This window comes from Heliconius melpomene, chromosome 13 (genome assembly GCF_056956725.1).
Source record: "Heliconius melpomene rosina isolate 202511_hmr_F chromosome 13, ASM5695672v1, whole genome shotgun sequence".
Classification (NCBI taxonomy): domain Eukaryota; kingdom Metazoa; phylum Arthropoda; class Insecta; order Lepidoptera; family Nymphalidae; genus Heliconius; species Heliconius melpomene.
The window spans coordinates 7,877,595-7,894,451 of record NC_140401.1 but is presented as its reverse complement, the minus strand read 5'-3'; the positions used below and the strand labels follow the sequence as shown (position 1 = coordinate 7,894,451).

Sequence of the window (16,857 nt, the reverse complement as noted above, 5' to 3'; positions counted from 1 at the left end):
TGAAGGGGCCATTCGTGGCGTAGGTGCCCTTAAATGTGACTAGTTGTGGGTTCGATCCTCGCTGTAGGAAATGAAATATTTCTTCGCTCTGGTGTCGAGGCAAAGGGCGGCGTTAAATTTCGCCACTCATCACGCAATGCCTCCAGAATACGGCGGAAAGAGGGGAACGGAGTGTCTTAACACTAAGTTCCCTCTACCTATCCTGTCGTGTGCGGGATACAACGTGAACTTGATTTAATTTAGATTTTATTGAATGATTGAATTTTAATATTATGAATGAATTAATATATTGTATTAATTAAGACCAAGAACATTATGATACACTTGTGAAATCTGGGACCATCTGTCTAATTAACTAAGTAAATACAACTTTAGGGGCCCAATGCAATGTATTCTGTTTAAGATAGAGTGAAACTGTCACATGTGGTTCTATATTAATTTTTGTGGTTTTGAGCAGTGGAACTCACCGCCGCGCTTTGGTTCGTTCTCCCGAATGGGAATCAAACCTACGGTCGCGTTTACGACCTTGGCTCTTGTAAATCCGTGACTTTCAATATTTATACGTTTTCTAAAAAAAACATTTTATTTCTAAATGAGAATAACAATTTCAAAATGTAAAAAATATAATTTAAACAATTCGATCAACAGTTATACTTCCAAATCACACTACATATATCGTACGTGCACGCCGCCGTGAACCCTCTCCTGTTCCTGGCGCTGCACCGCGCGCTGCGCCGGGCGGCCTTGCAACTATGCTGCGGTTGCTGCGTTCACTGGAGTCAGTTTGTCCTGGCTCTCACTGCAGCTGGTAAGTTAGTTAATGCACTGAATAAAATATGTCTAATTTACAGTACAGTTCAGTTTTTTGTTCTAAATATAAGAGTAAAAAACTTTTTCCTATTGAGCTGTAAAGGTAAGAACAAAGAATATTTTTTTAAATATCAAGAATAGTGGTTATGGTATTTCAAAGTAGTTGGAAAGATAAACGTAGGTTTTGTATATACTTACATATTTGTATTAAGTACCCGCTCTACGATGCCTAATGCGTAAATACAGTACGAGATAATTGCCTTTTATAATTAAGGTAAATTGAGGTTAAATTCTCTTATGACGTAGCATATAAAGAATTTTATTATACATATATGCAACTCTGAAATAAGATATGTTATATAAAATATTACTTATATTTGTAGTAATCTGTAAAACTGGGAATCACACGAGTAATTATTTTTGATCACGTAAATGCTTCACATATTTTAAATTGTACGCGCGTCATAAGAGTTACTGATGAGAAAAATAATTGGATGAAATGTTAATTTTCTACGTTTTTAATGATGTAATCGAAAATTGGGGTTTCAATAAGATCTTTGCCAATTAATTCTGTGTATACGTAGAGTCTCTTATAAGGTAAAGGTGACCAATAAGTTGACTTATAGCCCAGTCTCCTCTCGCACCGTCATCTTTTTCCCCCGCGGCGGCGTCGCCCGAGCCGCCCCCCGCGCCGCCGCCGCCCATGGCGCCGCCCGCCCCGCCGCACCCCTCCGCGCCCGCGCCTCACACGATGATGGTAATTACCTCTTATATGTAAGTGTTGACACCGTAATACGTGGTTTATACTCGCACGACCCGCACGCACCCTTCTACCCTCTACCCTAGCGAGTTATACTGGCCCTTGCATATTAGAGAGCACACGATTAGAGCCCCGTAGACTCGCTACGAGTGACGGTGTGTTACAATTGTTGACCGCTTATTCCCTCCCCGTATTGTTTAATGAACTGAGTGCGAACGTGGTCGAGCAGCGACGGAATGCTCGGGTGTTAGAATGTACCGACAAGAGGTGCCATGTCCAGGATGCACCAGCATTCGCTCGCTCGGTGTAAACCCAGCAAAGATTCATGTTAAACGTTATGTATGTCCATGTTTTTTATATAACTCCCAACTGATCAGATTTTGGAACTCTATGTGTATGCTTTCGGCGTAATTGGCTTCAAAATAAAGTTGCATGCGCGTGTCAGTGGCGTAAAAATTGGCTGTCAATGGTAGCGTGATAGTCCTACTCCTGGTAAAATGATCTCAAAATCTCGATCTCAGAGTTGGGAGGTTGACGAGTGTGATGCTGAGAGTATGTCGAGTGCGCGTGTGCAGGGAGACGAGGATATGATGGAGTGGAGTAGTGTGCGGAGGCCGCGGTCGCCGAGCCCGCTCATACCCACCATATGAAGCGGCCGCGCCCGCCACGCCGCACGCCACATATCCTGCCCGCCTTCCGTGCCCACTCTATACCAGCTACCGACGCACCGCTCGGACGCTACGGAACACTGTTTTACGTAGTATAGCATCTGTCTTATGAATGTTTGTAAACTAAACGTGTTTTAATTCATATTGTATTAGATAAATAAATGTCCCTATTTATAGATAGATTATTATTATTATTATATTATAAAGGACTAAACGGAAAGCTCAATTCTAAACAATTAAAGTAGCAATAAAAGCATTGACCACATACAGAATCATTTATATAGATAACCATAAAATATTTTTGTGGCGTATAATGAATATTTAAAAAATATTAAAATAAATATTATAAATTGTAACACCAAATAACAGGTAATCTCGTTAAGTATAGATTTAAAATAAACTATTTTAAAAATATCAGCTTATACGTATATTTTCTTAGAAGCAAATATCCTTTTCGTAATTCTTTTGTAAATACTTGTTTCCGTAGTTACTTATTTTATATAAAGTAAACGCTTAGATATAGAAATAATGTTATAATTAACGTCAATTTTAAGAAAACTGTAGACGGAACTTATATTCGAGAGTAAAAAATATAATTATTGGTACAAATGAAAACCTATAGAGACTTCTTATATTGTTTCTGAAATTGGCATCCACATTTTGTTCTATAACAATGCTTAACTTTATATCACATTTTATTGTCAAACGTGCTCCGTCTACTTCTTTCTTATGAAAAAATATCTATATATAGTATCTTTAATATCTTAATTAAACTATACACGTTATTGTTAATCAACGAGTATATACTTCTTAAAATTCTTAGTGAATTTTATTCCATTTATTTGTCCCCCTTTCTCCCATTACATATGGAGATATAACTTTTAAAATAAATTTTAATTAAGTATCTTCCAAGACTGATTTGATTTTCTTACGATGTGTTAAACTATTTCTTATAAAAAAAATAAGGGTAAAGTCGTCCCAAAGTTCTACTCTTAAACTTAATCGTAACTTTTTATCTTTTCTATGTAAGTACTCTTATATAGTTAAGTCTTATGACTTTTTACAATTTTAATTATAAATAGTTAGATATATAATACTATTTAAACTATGAATATTGTTAAGGTAATTTCTTATATAAAAAGTAAATTTAATTTAGTATGAAAGTTAAGTGACGGTAATACTCTTTTTATCTGTACGTTTATAATATAGAAACTTTTCACCTCAACACAGCAACTGCAGCAATGAAGTGCCAAATCAGTACTAAATCTAGATAAAATTTTCTTTGCATTTTTTTTATATTGTGCTATACATTTTATTATATTATATAGGTTACAATTATTCATATAAATAATTAATGTACATACATTAAAGTATTAAAAGGGTTGTAAATAAAAATATTTATATAAAATATTAACAAAAAATAATACAAATATATAAAAAAAATATATGTGTTCTAATAATAAAATATATTAAATAACAATGTTAAAATATACAAATAAAGAATATAATATAATTGCTTTTGTTTAATTGTTAGTACACCAAAGTTAGTTCCGATAATATTAAGAGTAACCTCAAGAATATGAAAATAACCTAATATTATAATATTGAAGAGTATGTTTGGTTGGTCGTACTAATCTCAGAAACTGCTGGATCAAATGTATGAAATGAGGGGAATTCCGGGGAAGTGAGGCTGTTAAAATATTTTTTATTTGGCGGTTTACTAATTTCTATACTTATAGGCATCTTCCTGATCTATTTGACAAAATGCAAAGATTAGTTTCTTCGCTTAAAACGCACTATATAAGATAATACACGCACATATATGTATTAGAAAAACGCAGAATGAACGAGAGAACGAGAACGAACGAGACGTGGAAAATGATGCTGCAAAATTTAAAACAATAATATTTAATCAGAAATCTGCCCAAAAAATACGATTACATTTTCTTTCTTTTTTAGTTTCACGCATACAGCTGGGTCAGCAGAGGTAATGTAGTGTTAGGATACTTCTCTTTCCACTGTCAGTTCCATTTTCGAGATAGCGTGTTGAGTGGCGGAACCCACTGTTACGCTTTGCTTTATTACCAGTCTTATTGGGAACGGAGGGTCTTAACACTAGATACCCTTTACCTATCCTGCTGATGAGTGGGATACAGATTATAAAAAATAAATAAAAAAATACATTCATAATTAGTGTGTTTCGTTACGTATTAAATGTTATTTTAATGCTCATAATACTAAATATCTAGACGAATGTACAAAATGGTTGTAAGTTCGATTCCTACTAGCGGAAATTAATTATTTAGATTTTCTCGCTCTTGCAAAATAAAACACGGCGTTGAGATCCACCATACAATATGCAATATCTCAACTTCGTGTGGAAAGTGAAGAACAGAGTGTGACGAAAGTAAGTTCTCCTTGCATAATCTGGCACATGCTGTATACAATAAATAAACGCCTAATAAATAAACATCCTTTTACTCATACCTACAAAATTATAGTATTCGCCATATATTTATTAGCTAAATAAACCCCTTTCAATCGTATACGAAGACAAAGTAGGTAGAGCTAATATTGTTTGTGTAACTCGGTTTGTCCGACGATGCTCCGTCCGTAGATAGTGGAGACAACAATTTCACAATTGGTAATTCAATTTGTTTTCGTACGTGTCTTTCAATTCACTTAAAATCTAGGTAGTGTTTTTATTAGTGATTAATTTCTATTTAATAGTCCAGTCGTGACACAGGGGCAGCAAGTGTGCCTGTACACCAATTGGTTGTGGGTTCGATCCCCACTTGAGAAAATGAAATATTGATTTACATTTATATTTTCATTTACTCGAGGAAACAGAATATTTAATATTTATATTTCTTCGTTCTGGTAACCAGGCAAGAGCGCGGCGTTGATTTTCAACACTCATCACGCAATGCCACCAAGATTCGGCGGAAAGTAAAGGACGAAAATATCTTAATAGGTAGAGTATCTTACATTCCCAGGTTCCCTCTGCCTATCCTGCTGAACTTGAACTGAACTATGTGTGAACAGAGCGTGAAGCTGAGAAAAAAAAGATCATATACAATTCCAATTTATTTACACAAAAACATTTTCCTCGACTCAACTTGATGATTTCATCAAAAAATTATGGACTCAAGGACATAACTCACATGCGTGTGCTGGTGTGATAGGATAGAAACGTCGTAAAAGCAATACCGCTTAATTACATCAACCAGTGTGGTCTCGGCAAAAAGTGGCATGTGAACGATACAGCGCTTAACTCGGAATTCGGCATCGCCTAATTGAATTTCCTACAGTCCCGTTTTATTATCAGGATAACTCGTTAACGGTATAACGTATCGACTTAACGAAATGTGTTTTTGCTATGTCTGCTCTCATCTCATCTGTGTTTGTATAATTAATTTTACGATGTCTGTCTATGTAGTGGTGACTCTACTAAAATTAAGTAGACATTTATATAATTAGGAAATATGTTTTTTTTTCTAAGTTTGTCGCCTCTTATATAATTCCTACTTATTATTTTAATTGTTATGGGATCTTCTATAACTTATTAAAGAATATTCTGATTCTCTTCAATAAAATGCTTCTATATTTCTTTATATAATATGTACTGCGTGTCAATATGTTAATATTTCTAGTATTTTAAACTAACAACAGACCTCGAGCAATTTAATAGTCTGATACAAACAAAGCTTGTCAAGTACCGGAGATAGTTCATCAGTAAATGCGAATAATGAGCTCGGTTCGACTTAAATAATGGGTATTGTTGGAATTATACTTCTAGTGTAGTGTAGTGTAGATACCAAATACTAAATCGATGCTTAGCTTTACATAATATATTTTATAATTTATTTCTACTAATTTGCTTTTAGGTTTTTTAATTTTTTTTAAATTAAATTATGATAAAATTTCAATTAAAAAATTCTTATTTGTTCATTAAATTATTATTCGTTTATATCTTAACTTCTTCAGTATACTTACAACCTTGCAATTAAAGGAATCTTATTCTTGCTCTACCTACTTCTTCTTTATTATTGTGGATTCAAATCCAATTTTATGGAATGTTTACTCTCTTGGGTAAGCAGAGGAAACCTAATGTTAAGACACTCCGTCCCCCAATTTCCACCGGATTCTCAAAATCTCAAAAAGAAATCTATTCAATTGTCTATTACAGAAAAAGCTTTGTAATAAAATAATATAATTTGTGATAAATAATACATATACATAATGGGAAGCATAATAATGTTAATATTCATAGCGCTTGTAAGTCATAACCTTGTAGAGTCAGATACTATTCAGAAATGTCGTTAATATGATAATACAATTATTATTACGAACTAAAACTTCAGCTATCATTTGCATGAAGATAACATATCCAAATATGTAAGTTAAAATCGACTAAAATAAACGTTAAGTACAAAGGGGTAAAGTTACGGCCACGTAATATTTGATATATTAGCGTATTGTTTATTCTGCAAATAAGCGGAGAGTGAGAGAGTGTTAATGTTTGCGTATATTAATTATCTAAAATACATTTTCTTGGTAATTGCCTATTTCAGTAATAGAAATTAATTTGATTAATACCGGTGAAACGTTGCGTTAGCAAATTATTTATATTAGTTTTTATAACATTCAGCGGAGAGTGGAGGACGAAGTGTCTTAACACTAGATTCCCTCTGCCTATGCTGGTACATACGGTATACAGCGGTAAGCTGATTTTTTGTTTTATTCTGTCATGTTTGAAATATGCTTTGGTGTCAAATCAATGGTAGTTTAACGCTGTCATATAGTCTCTTAATGCGATTAAGTTCGCTTTTGTTAATATTATTACAAAAAAGTTATAGTATTCTTATCTTAATAAATATCATCTTGGCGAGTATTGAAAACGATACTTGGTTATAAAATTGACTTTTTTCGAACAAAATTACCTCATATAAATTACCATTTCTCTAAGAATAGTACTACAAAGGGGTGTATTACAATAGAATTTATTCTTACACGTGCAACCATCTACTACAATATGTAAAGGAAATAGACTACCGCATCGATCTGGCGGGAACATTTATAGAGAGACTGTTACAAGTCTTAGTGTCTAAAAGCTGTTAGAATAAAAATTGATATTACCTAAATAAATAAAATTAAATAAAATTGTAAATTTGTTGTACCTGAGTATTAAAGGTAGCCAAAGTAAATTTTCATTGTTAGGTCTAGTCACTTCAATTTTTTATTTAGTTTTGAGGTCCATCGGAACCAGGTATATTTTGCAAGGGGGTCTATGAGTAAAAAAGTTTGGGAACCTCTGCCTCTAGACTAATATTAGCTCCATACAAATACTGTACCAAAATACAAAAGATATTACTCTAGACTTAGCTTACAAACAATCATAGCGTAAATCTTGAATACATTGATTTAAATGTTTGTTTTGTAAAATCACTATCTAAGAAATACAATATAATGTAGAATGTGATGCTCTTCCATTAGGATCCCTATTTGGAAAACGTTTAAGTCCACATATTCTTGCCTAAAGGTCGTCCTTGTTTACTTTCCTGTTGTTTTATTCATTCAATCTAGCCATAAACGAAATAGAAAAGACTGTTCAGATTTATTGTGGTACAAAGAACAATTTTTTGCTTAACTATTTTTCAATGTAATATTTACATATTATCTTTCGACATAATTACTTAAAATAGAAACTAAAAAAATGCAATCAATAAACATTTTTTTCTGATATCGTATTACGATGAAGATCACTAATTTCTTTGTGATCTTCTTCAAATATATTTTTTTAGATAGAAGAACCTAGTGTTAAGACACTCCGTTCTCATTAGGATACTTTCGTTCCTTACTTAACTTAAAGCGCACGCTGTGGCTCGTCACCAGAGCGCAGAAATAAAAATATTAAATATTTCTTTCCCCCGAGTGGTAATCGAATCCACAACACCTTACAGTCACACCTTATGACCTGCTCCACGTCGGAGTTCCATTATAATTATTAAATTGAAGGTAAATACGGAGTACCTTACCTTTACAAACCAACAAAAACAGCTTTCACGCTCTACTTAGAGAATACGAGTGAAAGCTGATTAACCGTGAAACCTTTTCAAAGAGAATTAAGTAGGCAAACGTTAAGCAGCAAAATTTTGTAAATTCCAATTTTATTAAACCATTGCCCAATCTCTTTAACATGCAGAAAGGTTTTCAGTGTACCTGTTTCAATTTTTATTTCGTATACACGAATGCCTTTATGGCACAGTCCTGACGTGCTTTAGTACAAGTACGATGACAATGAGGTCCACATAGGGGATTGATTTAAGTGAATAAGCAAAAATGGATAAGAGAGTGACTCTTTTTTTACATTCACGCTGTTTTTACATATCAGGGTAAGCAGGGGGAACCTAGTTAAGTTAAGACACTCCGTTCCCATTAAGACCATTCCATTCCCCACTTTTTACCGAATTGAGAAGTTGGGTAGCGGCACTTTGCGTCGAGAAAATGAAATATTAAATATTTTAATTCTTCAAATGGGAATCGAACCCACGACCTGTTTTACAGAAGCACGTTTGTGTCACTACGCCATTCTGATCTCTATATTTTTTTTTTGCGTATTCGCAAGAAAAAAGTTATAAATTTAAATTCATCAGAATTCATACAGAAGCAAAAACCGATGTATACCTGATATGAAGATTCTACACATTAACATCTCAACAACCACTGCTAATGGAACAATATTATGGTTGAGTGAACACTTATCCATACAAAATATAATGAAATTGTGGAGTGGCCGTATGAATGTAAATTTCGGGGTAAGAGTGCCAAGTTGGTTTTTCATTTTGGTTTATATCTCAATAAGAAAACTACCTATGTACGTATATGTACCTATAACGAAATATTTTTTATGTAAATTTTTAATTCCATTCAGACATTCAGAGTGGATATTAAAATTTAAAATAGTATAACTTGTATAATTTATGAGCATACGTTGCTATTCGTATTATTATTCTAAAATCTTGGAACTTGTTTTTATAATCCCACATAACTTACAATTAGATCGAATGAAGTAAATCTTAGTAAGCACTACTTACAAATAAGTTATAAAGGCTCTTAAATTACCGGCTGTCGTTAGCGCAGACTGTAAATAAAGAATAATTCGGCTCATTAGCTTCCTAATAGGGTACTTAGCTACTTAATTTGAATTCAGTAATATAAATTTTTGCTCAAATTTTCTGTACAATTATATAGATCCTTTAGTTTTTTTTAATTACCTATAACGACAATATAGTACTATATTATACTAGTACTAGTATCCATATTTTCTTTTTTTAATAATCTCCGGTTACCTCGATAACTACTTTAATATAGGTAAGTTAATACATATATTTCTTGGGGAATGAGTAAAAGAACATAATTTCATTTCCCAGCTCTGGTAGACTAAGCACCATTTGAGTTCCACCACTCAGCACGTAATGTCTTAACTACAGGTTCCTTCTGTCTGTGCTATATGAGACCAAGAATGTAGCTGCTCTTTTATGAACGCAATTTTATGATTGTTTCTAGCCTATCTTTTATAATGTTATTATTTTTCTTATATAACGAATAAATAGAGACAACGTTACCTCGTGTTACCATTACCGCCATCCGTGTAATGCCAGAAATACCTTTTATACATCTTTTAAAGATAAATTAAGAAATGAGACCAAGATTTACTATATTAAATATAATTTATATACTTAATGCAAATTTTCAATATCTAAATAGAGCATTGACACTTGAAATTCATTTTCAGACAATTTTAACAAAAATAGTAGAGTTTTATCAATAGCTTTGAATTGCCACGTGAAAATAAAAAAAACAATTATACCCGTTTGTAAAATTTACTTCGAAACTATGGCGGAACGAAAAGTTCGCTTTGCGCGATTATCCTTCTGCATTCCAAGAGTGCTTGTTATAACGAATGTATTAAATGTTTATTTGTTGATATATATAATTATTATATAAATATTCACTGTTTTGTCAATTACATCATTTATGAAAATATTTTTAAATAACATGAAGGGAAAAAAACTTATCACGGTTCTATATTCGTGAAGATCTGAATTTGAAAAGGTTTTGTTCTTAATCGCATATTATTGTAAAATATATACAATAAACGAGAAGATAAGAAACTTAAACAAGCGTCGAAATAAGTTAATAAGCGTTGAGTTCCTTTACGCAATGTGTCAAATTCGGGCTGGAAGTGGATACCTTCTCTCTTCTAATCTTCTTCTTCTAATCTTGAAACCAGGATCTCTCTGTGTACCCTACTATTTGCTAGTAAAAAATTAAAGCTAAAACGTAATAGAGAACCATATTCATTGCACAAATATTTGAGCGGAATTTAAGCACATCTGAGAGCTACATTTTTGCCGGCGTTTCCGGCAGACGTGACGCCAGAAAATGGAAAATGTCGGCGAAAGCGGAAACTATAGCTTTATGAGAAAAAATGATCGCTTGCAAATAAAAAAATACCTGTTGGAAATATGTTGTTACGTTAACAACTGTAGCGGGTTGCTGTGTGTGAAGCACATTTTTTTTTTATTTGCGAACGTCGTAGCGCGGAGGCACAACGGTTTGACTGTAACGCGACGGTTGTGGTTTTGTACCAAACTTGGGGGAAAGAATTATTATTTATTAATATTTTCATGTCTCCGCTTTGACACCAAGGCAAAGCCCGGCGTTGAGTTTCGCCACTCAACACGAAATGTCTGGAACAAATCGGCGGAAAACGTTTTTGTTATTGCACTAAATATAAAACATTGAGTTTAAAACATAACACCCCATTGACTTTGATGTTGCAACCTGCATACATATATCAGAAACATTTTAATCCAAAATTTGAATTGGAAGCCAACAGAAAGGGAAAGAAGGTCCAAGTCCAGGGTGTTGATCCAATAGTAGTCTCCTCTTTATTACGTTCAAGTACCTACTTACGTGACTATGTGAAACTTAAAAGTAAGCAAACATATTTTAGGATTTTTAGTAACAGAATAAAACCTAAGATATTATTTTTATAAAGATATTTTATATAATTTTAACAAGCCCTAAATCTTAATAAACAACGCCCAAAAATACCAGCTTTTTTTAGAAATAACCGACTTTATAACTGAAGCATTTATTTTAATGTTCTTCAAAAACAAAAGTCACTAGAACTGAATATGATTGTAGCGAAAGATAGTTTGAAAGTTGAATGTAAATTTTATTTCTACGACTTTGGTGGATTATTTGTAGATAAGTACAAAAGGTTTATTCACGTTTATTCACGGCTCACTTAAAGATTCTATACGAGTATTCTCTTTGTACAACTTGCTGTTGTTCTTGGAAGTTATTGGGGAAAGTTTTTTATATATAGAGAACGGATCTATTTAAAATATTTCATCTTGTACCTTCACGCACACAGCATAATAGGCAGTAGGGAACCTGGGAAACCAGTGTTAAGACACTCTATTCCTCTAATGACACTTCTGTTCTCCACTTTCTGCCGAATTCTGGAGGTGACCTTTAAAGTCACGTGCTTGTGCACCTGCACCATGACCTTCCATAATAATAAATGCTTATAAAAGATATTTGGGAGTAAGCATATTTTTTTCATTTAAATTAGATATATTATTTTTGTATTACGTACCCAGAAATATCCTTTTGAATTATTGAATCAAATACAATAGATGACACAGGCAAAAATACAATTTTATAAATGCGATTAGAACCTTTCTTTGTTTGACTTTTGTGAGACTTTGTTCACGCGTTGATTGAGAAATATAGTTTATAATTATTATAAGCAATAAATCATACATTAATTATAAACATTTTACATGAATAATAGATATTTTAGTAGGTAAAATGTAAGTAAAAACATTAAGTTTATTTTTGATAACTCTATTTCTTTAAAATTCTTGCACGAGGAAAGATATCGATTTTCACTTAACACGTATGAATTATAGAATAGAATAGAAAAAACTTTATTGCACACAAAAATACATATAAAAGAGAAAGAAACAATATATTTTTATAAAATGTATGCAAAGGCGGCCTTATTGCTACAAGCAATCTCTTCCAGGCAACCCTTGTAAAATAAAGGACTAAAAATAAAGAAGTGGGAATAACGTTATAGTGCACAATTAGATTAAATAAAATACAGATAGATTAAATAAAATACAGATAGATTAAATAAAATGAAAATAATAAATTATTTTCATTTTCTCGCTCTAGTAACAAAACAAAGAGAGACAGGCGTTGAGTTCCTTCACTCAACACCTAATTTGTCAAAAATAGGGCGGACAGCTCTGTGCGGGATACAAGCGAGACGCTAAAAAAAGGAAGAATACAAAGAAACTTTATAATTTATATTTAGAATAGAAACGCTTTGTAAATATTGGCTAAAATGCAACTGTTATGTAAAATTCAAGTGATAAAATAGGTGACCTACAAAGAGTTCAAGAGCCGGTCGCAGACGGCCCTCGTCTGCGCGCCTGCACTCTGCACTGGCGGTTATTTAATATAATAAAAGGAGGACTATTGTTAGCATTGACATGATGCTGTATTAACATACAATATTCTTTCATATTATTAAAATTACCTATATTAGTTTAGTTATTTCTGCCACTCAACACGCAGTGCCTCCAGAATTCAGCAGAAAGTGGGGAACGGAGTGTCTTAACACTAGGTTCCCTCTGCCTGCCGTGCTGTGTTCTGATTTAATTTATAATTTTTTTTAATTATATTACAACTAATCGATCGATAAAAAACGATCTGTTATAATTTAGTTAAATGTAGATATAGGTATGTATCAAATATACATACATACATATATGAACAGTTGGATTACCTCACATAAAATAAGTACTTACATAAATAAATTTTGCGATTAAAATCTGTTTCTTTTGTTTCATCAGAAAAATTAAATAAAGATGATACGTATAATTTAATTAAATATTTGAAACTAAATCTTTTGTTATCCTTTTTATCTAGCTGAATGAAACTTTGGCACTATAATTTTTTCTCTCAGGAAGTTGCTAGACTCTTAGAATAGTTCCAAAGTTGAACAAGTGAACAATGAGAGAAGCAGGTTTAATTACCTCAGAATTAATTAAACTTTTATATCTTGGCGCTTCTTCCACATTAATGCAGTAAAGAAGTGAAAGTAAAATATAAGGCAAATAAGGCATTCTGTTCTCCATTATTTTTAACAATTATGTATAAGATACGTGGTCTTAACATAAGTATGGTCATCATGAAAATAAATTAAAAAAAAAACATTTCTATCAAAGCGATTAAGTTCTGCGCAGAAAAGAATGTCTTGAAAATAGCTTTCTAAAAAAGTATTTGACATTAATTAAATTATTTAGTACAATCTCCCTAGAAAGTAATCATGATTAAAAAAAATATTGAATTGAAATAAATAATTTAAAATTATTTCTTTAACTTTAATGAAACAGCTAAGTCAAATATTTAACTGGTTCCATTAAGATCTGCTAGCACAAAAAGCCACGACGGGTTTTATGAACGGGTGCCATATGTACAATAGCACCTTAAATGAGAGTGCTTATAACAGGGTTGTCAGTTACTATTATATTCTCGTATTTATAATGTGAAATTTTAATTATTTCTATGAAAAAGACTTTGACTGAAAAAAAGTTTACAAAAGAATATTTATTTCCTTCTTTTTCACGTTAATAAATATTAAGTAGTAATCTAATAGTTAAGTGGACAATAGTAGCTAACTTATGTCGTCACTTTACTAATATATTTAAAAATATTTATAGACTCTGTTAGAGTAATTTCTACATATTACAATCTTTTAAATCTTGAATTTACAAATACAAAGATTTTTTTAGTTTTTATTTACTTTGTTTAAATAAACAATTCTAGAAATAGAAAGTAATACTTCTATTATTCTTCACATTAATTACTATTGAGGTTAGCTTAATTATTTACTCTTTGAAAACGGTTTTTCTTCAGTAAAAGTACGGACGCCCAGTACGTGTAACGTTTTATAAATCATTGGTTGATCAAGTCTGCATTGCGACATTACTCTTTTATATTATTTACAAAAATGAAATAATTTATAACAATCTTCTTAATACGTGTGTATAAATATATAAATGTAAATAAGGTTTATACATACATATGTCTATGTATATAATAGATTTTTTTTTTATTTAAATCCTGTACTATGCGGCAAATCAAATCAAATTATATTAGCTTCACGCGGTATTCTGCGCATAGTAGGGTAGGCAGAGGGAACCTAGGTCACCTAGGTTAGGTATATGTATGTTTAGGCGGGCAAAGCCGTGTGTGATTTATAAGTAAGTATATGTATAACAGTTACTAAACTTGGAGGGGTAGCGTTCTGGGAAATCCCTCGTATAATGATAACTCCATATGTTTATTTTAATTAAGCCACCATATATCGGTTGCATGGCTTGTTGACCCGGTTATAATTATTTAAGGTTATATAACTACAATACTATGTAATTTTAGCGTCAGATAAACACTATGGTAGCCCTGAATGTTTATATTTTATAGAGCTCACATTACGTTGAAGACAAGCCGACGAGAACATGAGAAGTGTTTCTGTAATATAACATATTTTATTACTCCTATAAAATATGGCTTAAACGTGAAAAAGGTGGATTTACTGTTCTCTTCACATCTATGCTTTTTACTACTATTGCCACTGAATAGCTCAACAAATTTAAACGGCTTTGTGATGGATGATACCTATTGAACAAATACTGAATTTATCTTTAGGTTTTGGAGTTTCTATTTGGAAAATGAAGTAACTAATATAAAAAATTATGAAAATAAAGAAGAGAAACGACTGTTTGTGGCATCGAATTCCACTTTTCAATGTATTGTAATATCTCGAATTTAGGCAGAAAGCAGAAAACAGTATCTTCTCTCTCCCTCCCATGCTATATGAGAAAAGTGAAGCTGTAAGAAGCTAGTGATGAAGAAAATATTATAGATGAATGTCACTATGTTGAATGACCAGAGTCATAACAGCTTAGTAAAAAGAAATTAGTTTCAATAAATAAATTAAATAAAAAGTAAAGTCTTAAAATATTTAAACATTCAGAGGTCAGACATACATTTAATGCGCTAAACATGACTCTACTTCTACTTTATATTATTCTGTACTTTATATGTTACATATAAAAATAATATTATCCAAGTTCTTATTAAATGACCGTGTCGTTTCAAGAACGTGTAAAGTTGCCAAAGCAAAATAAACTTAATGCCGTTTACCCTCACACCACGTTGCGCCGGAAACTAGTTCTCCACGGGATTCCCCTATTCCCACACAATTAGGGTTTCCCCTTCATACCTCCCTCGGTTCCTTTTCACACTTTAAATAGTTCCGCTCAATTTTAAACGAAATCTAAACTAGCACACCGTTTAAAATAAAGTTACTTTGTCATTTAACGCGGTTTGAAATTAAAGATGTACATATTGTATGTATGTATGCATGTGTTTTATTAATAGTCAATCAATGTATTCATATAGCGTTAATTTTAATAAAAAATCTCCCTACTTAGTGGTTTAAAAACAAATTACTCTTAATGTATGTAGAAGTATTTAGTTCCCCGGAATTCAAGCCTATATATCCTCAATGGGGTAACGTGTAGCACCCTTAGATAATGCCTGTAGAGAATTTATCAGTATCATTTGTAGGGCGGTACCATTTAAATACACAAAGAATAAATAAATCAATGTGGTAGATTAAAAATGAGAAAAGATTTGACATGAAACAAGTTTCATCTTCAGAATGTTATTTATTTTTAAGATACTCAGACTGTCTAATTCCAAAACGAAATATATATTATGTAGTACTAAATAGATTACAGTAAATCGACTATTTTAAAAATAAACAGTGTTACGTAAGGCCTGATATAAGCTTAGCTTAGCAGTTATAATTCCAGCAATGTGCTGAAAGAAGTAAGAGCCTAAACTTTTCTATTTAACTTTATTTTGTGCACGAAATAAAAAGGAGCCCGTCCGTTTATTTTAAGAGGAAATAAAAAGTTCAGGCTCATTTCGTTTTGTGGAAACTTTCCAGACGTTCAGTCTTGGTGTGTATTCAAATATTTTTTATGCTTCAAATGTTAAACAAAAGCCGTCGGAAAAACTGCCAGAGTTGAAAGTCTTGTTAAGTTGTCTAAACTTGACGAATCTGAGGTGTTCTAAATCGATTTTGGTAGTAATTTCAATAAAAAATATACAATTTGTATACTTTTAATTTTCATTTAATTCTTGTTTTCTTTTTTTACTCGATATTTTTTATTGAGATTACTACCAATGCTATATACATAGCTTCACGCTTTTATCCCGCATAGGAGAGAAGACGAAATGAATCTAGAATTATATTCGTTTTTCAGGTATCCAAAATAAGTATGAAATTCCTTCAATCATAAATAACCTAAAAAGAAATATTTGTACAATATTATATTTTATTACTTACTTTTGAACTCTTAAATGAGAAAGTTACACCAATTATACTTGTTGCAAAGTTTTTATCGCTTACGAGTGTCACGAAGAGGTACGAGTATGTCACAAGAAGTAGCGTCGTGT

The 16,857-nt window shown here is 32.1% G+C and overlaps 1 protein-coding gene across 3 annotated transcripts in view; it reads left to right on the top strand.

The window, feature by feature from the left end:
* The window catches only part of LOC146532804 (uncharacterized), a 40,838-nt gene extending 37,087 nt beyond the window's left edge, over window positions 1–3,751 (top strand). For 2 of the 3 annotated variants that reach the window (XM_085195704.1, XM_085195702.1), the window contains 3 exons: window positions 649–808; window positions 1,437–1,567; window positions 2,092–3,751. In XM_085195704.1, the coding sequence (XP_085051830.1) occupies window positions 649–808; window positions 1,437–1,567; window positions 2,092–2,220 (420 nt within the window). In that variant the 3' untranslated portion in view covers window positions 2,221–3,751. The remainder of the gene's footprint in view (window positions 1–648; window positions 809–1,436; window positions 1,568–2,091) is intronic. The other variant, XM_085195703.1, reaches the window with a different exon arrangement.
* The last annotated feature ends 13,106 nt before the right edge of the window (window positions 3,752–16,857 follow it).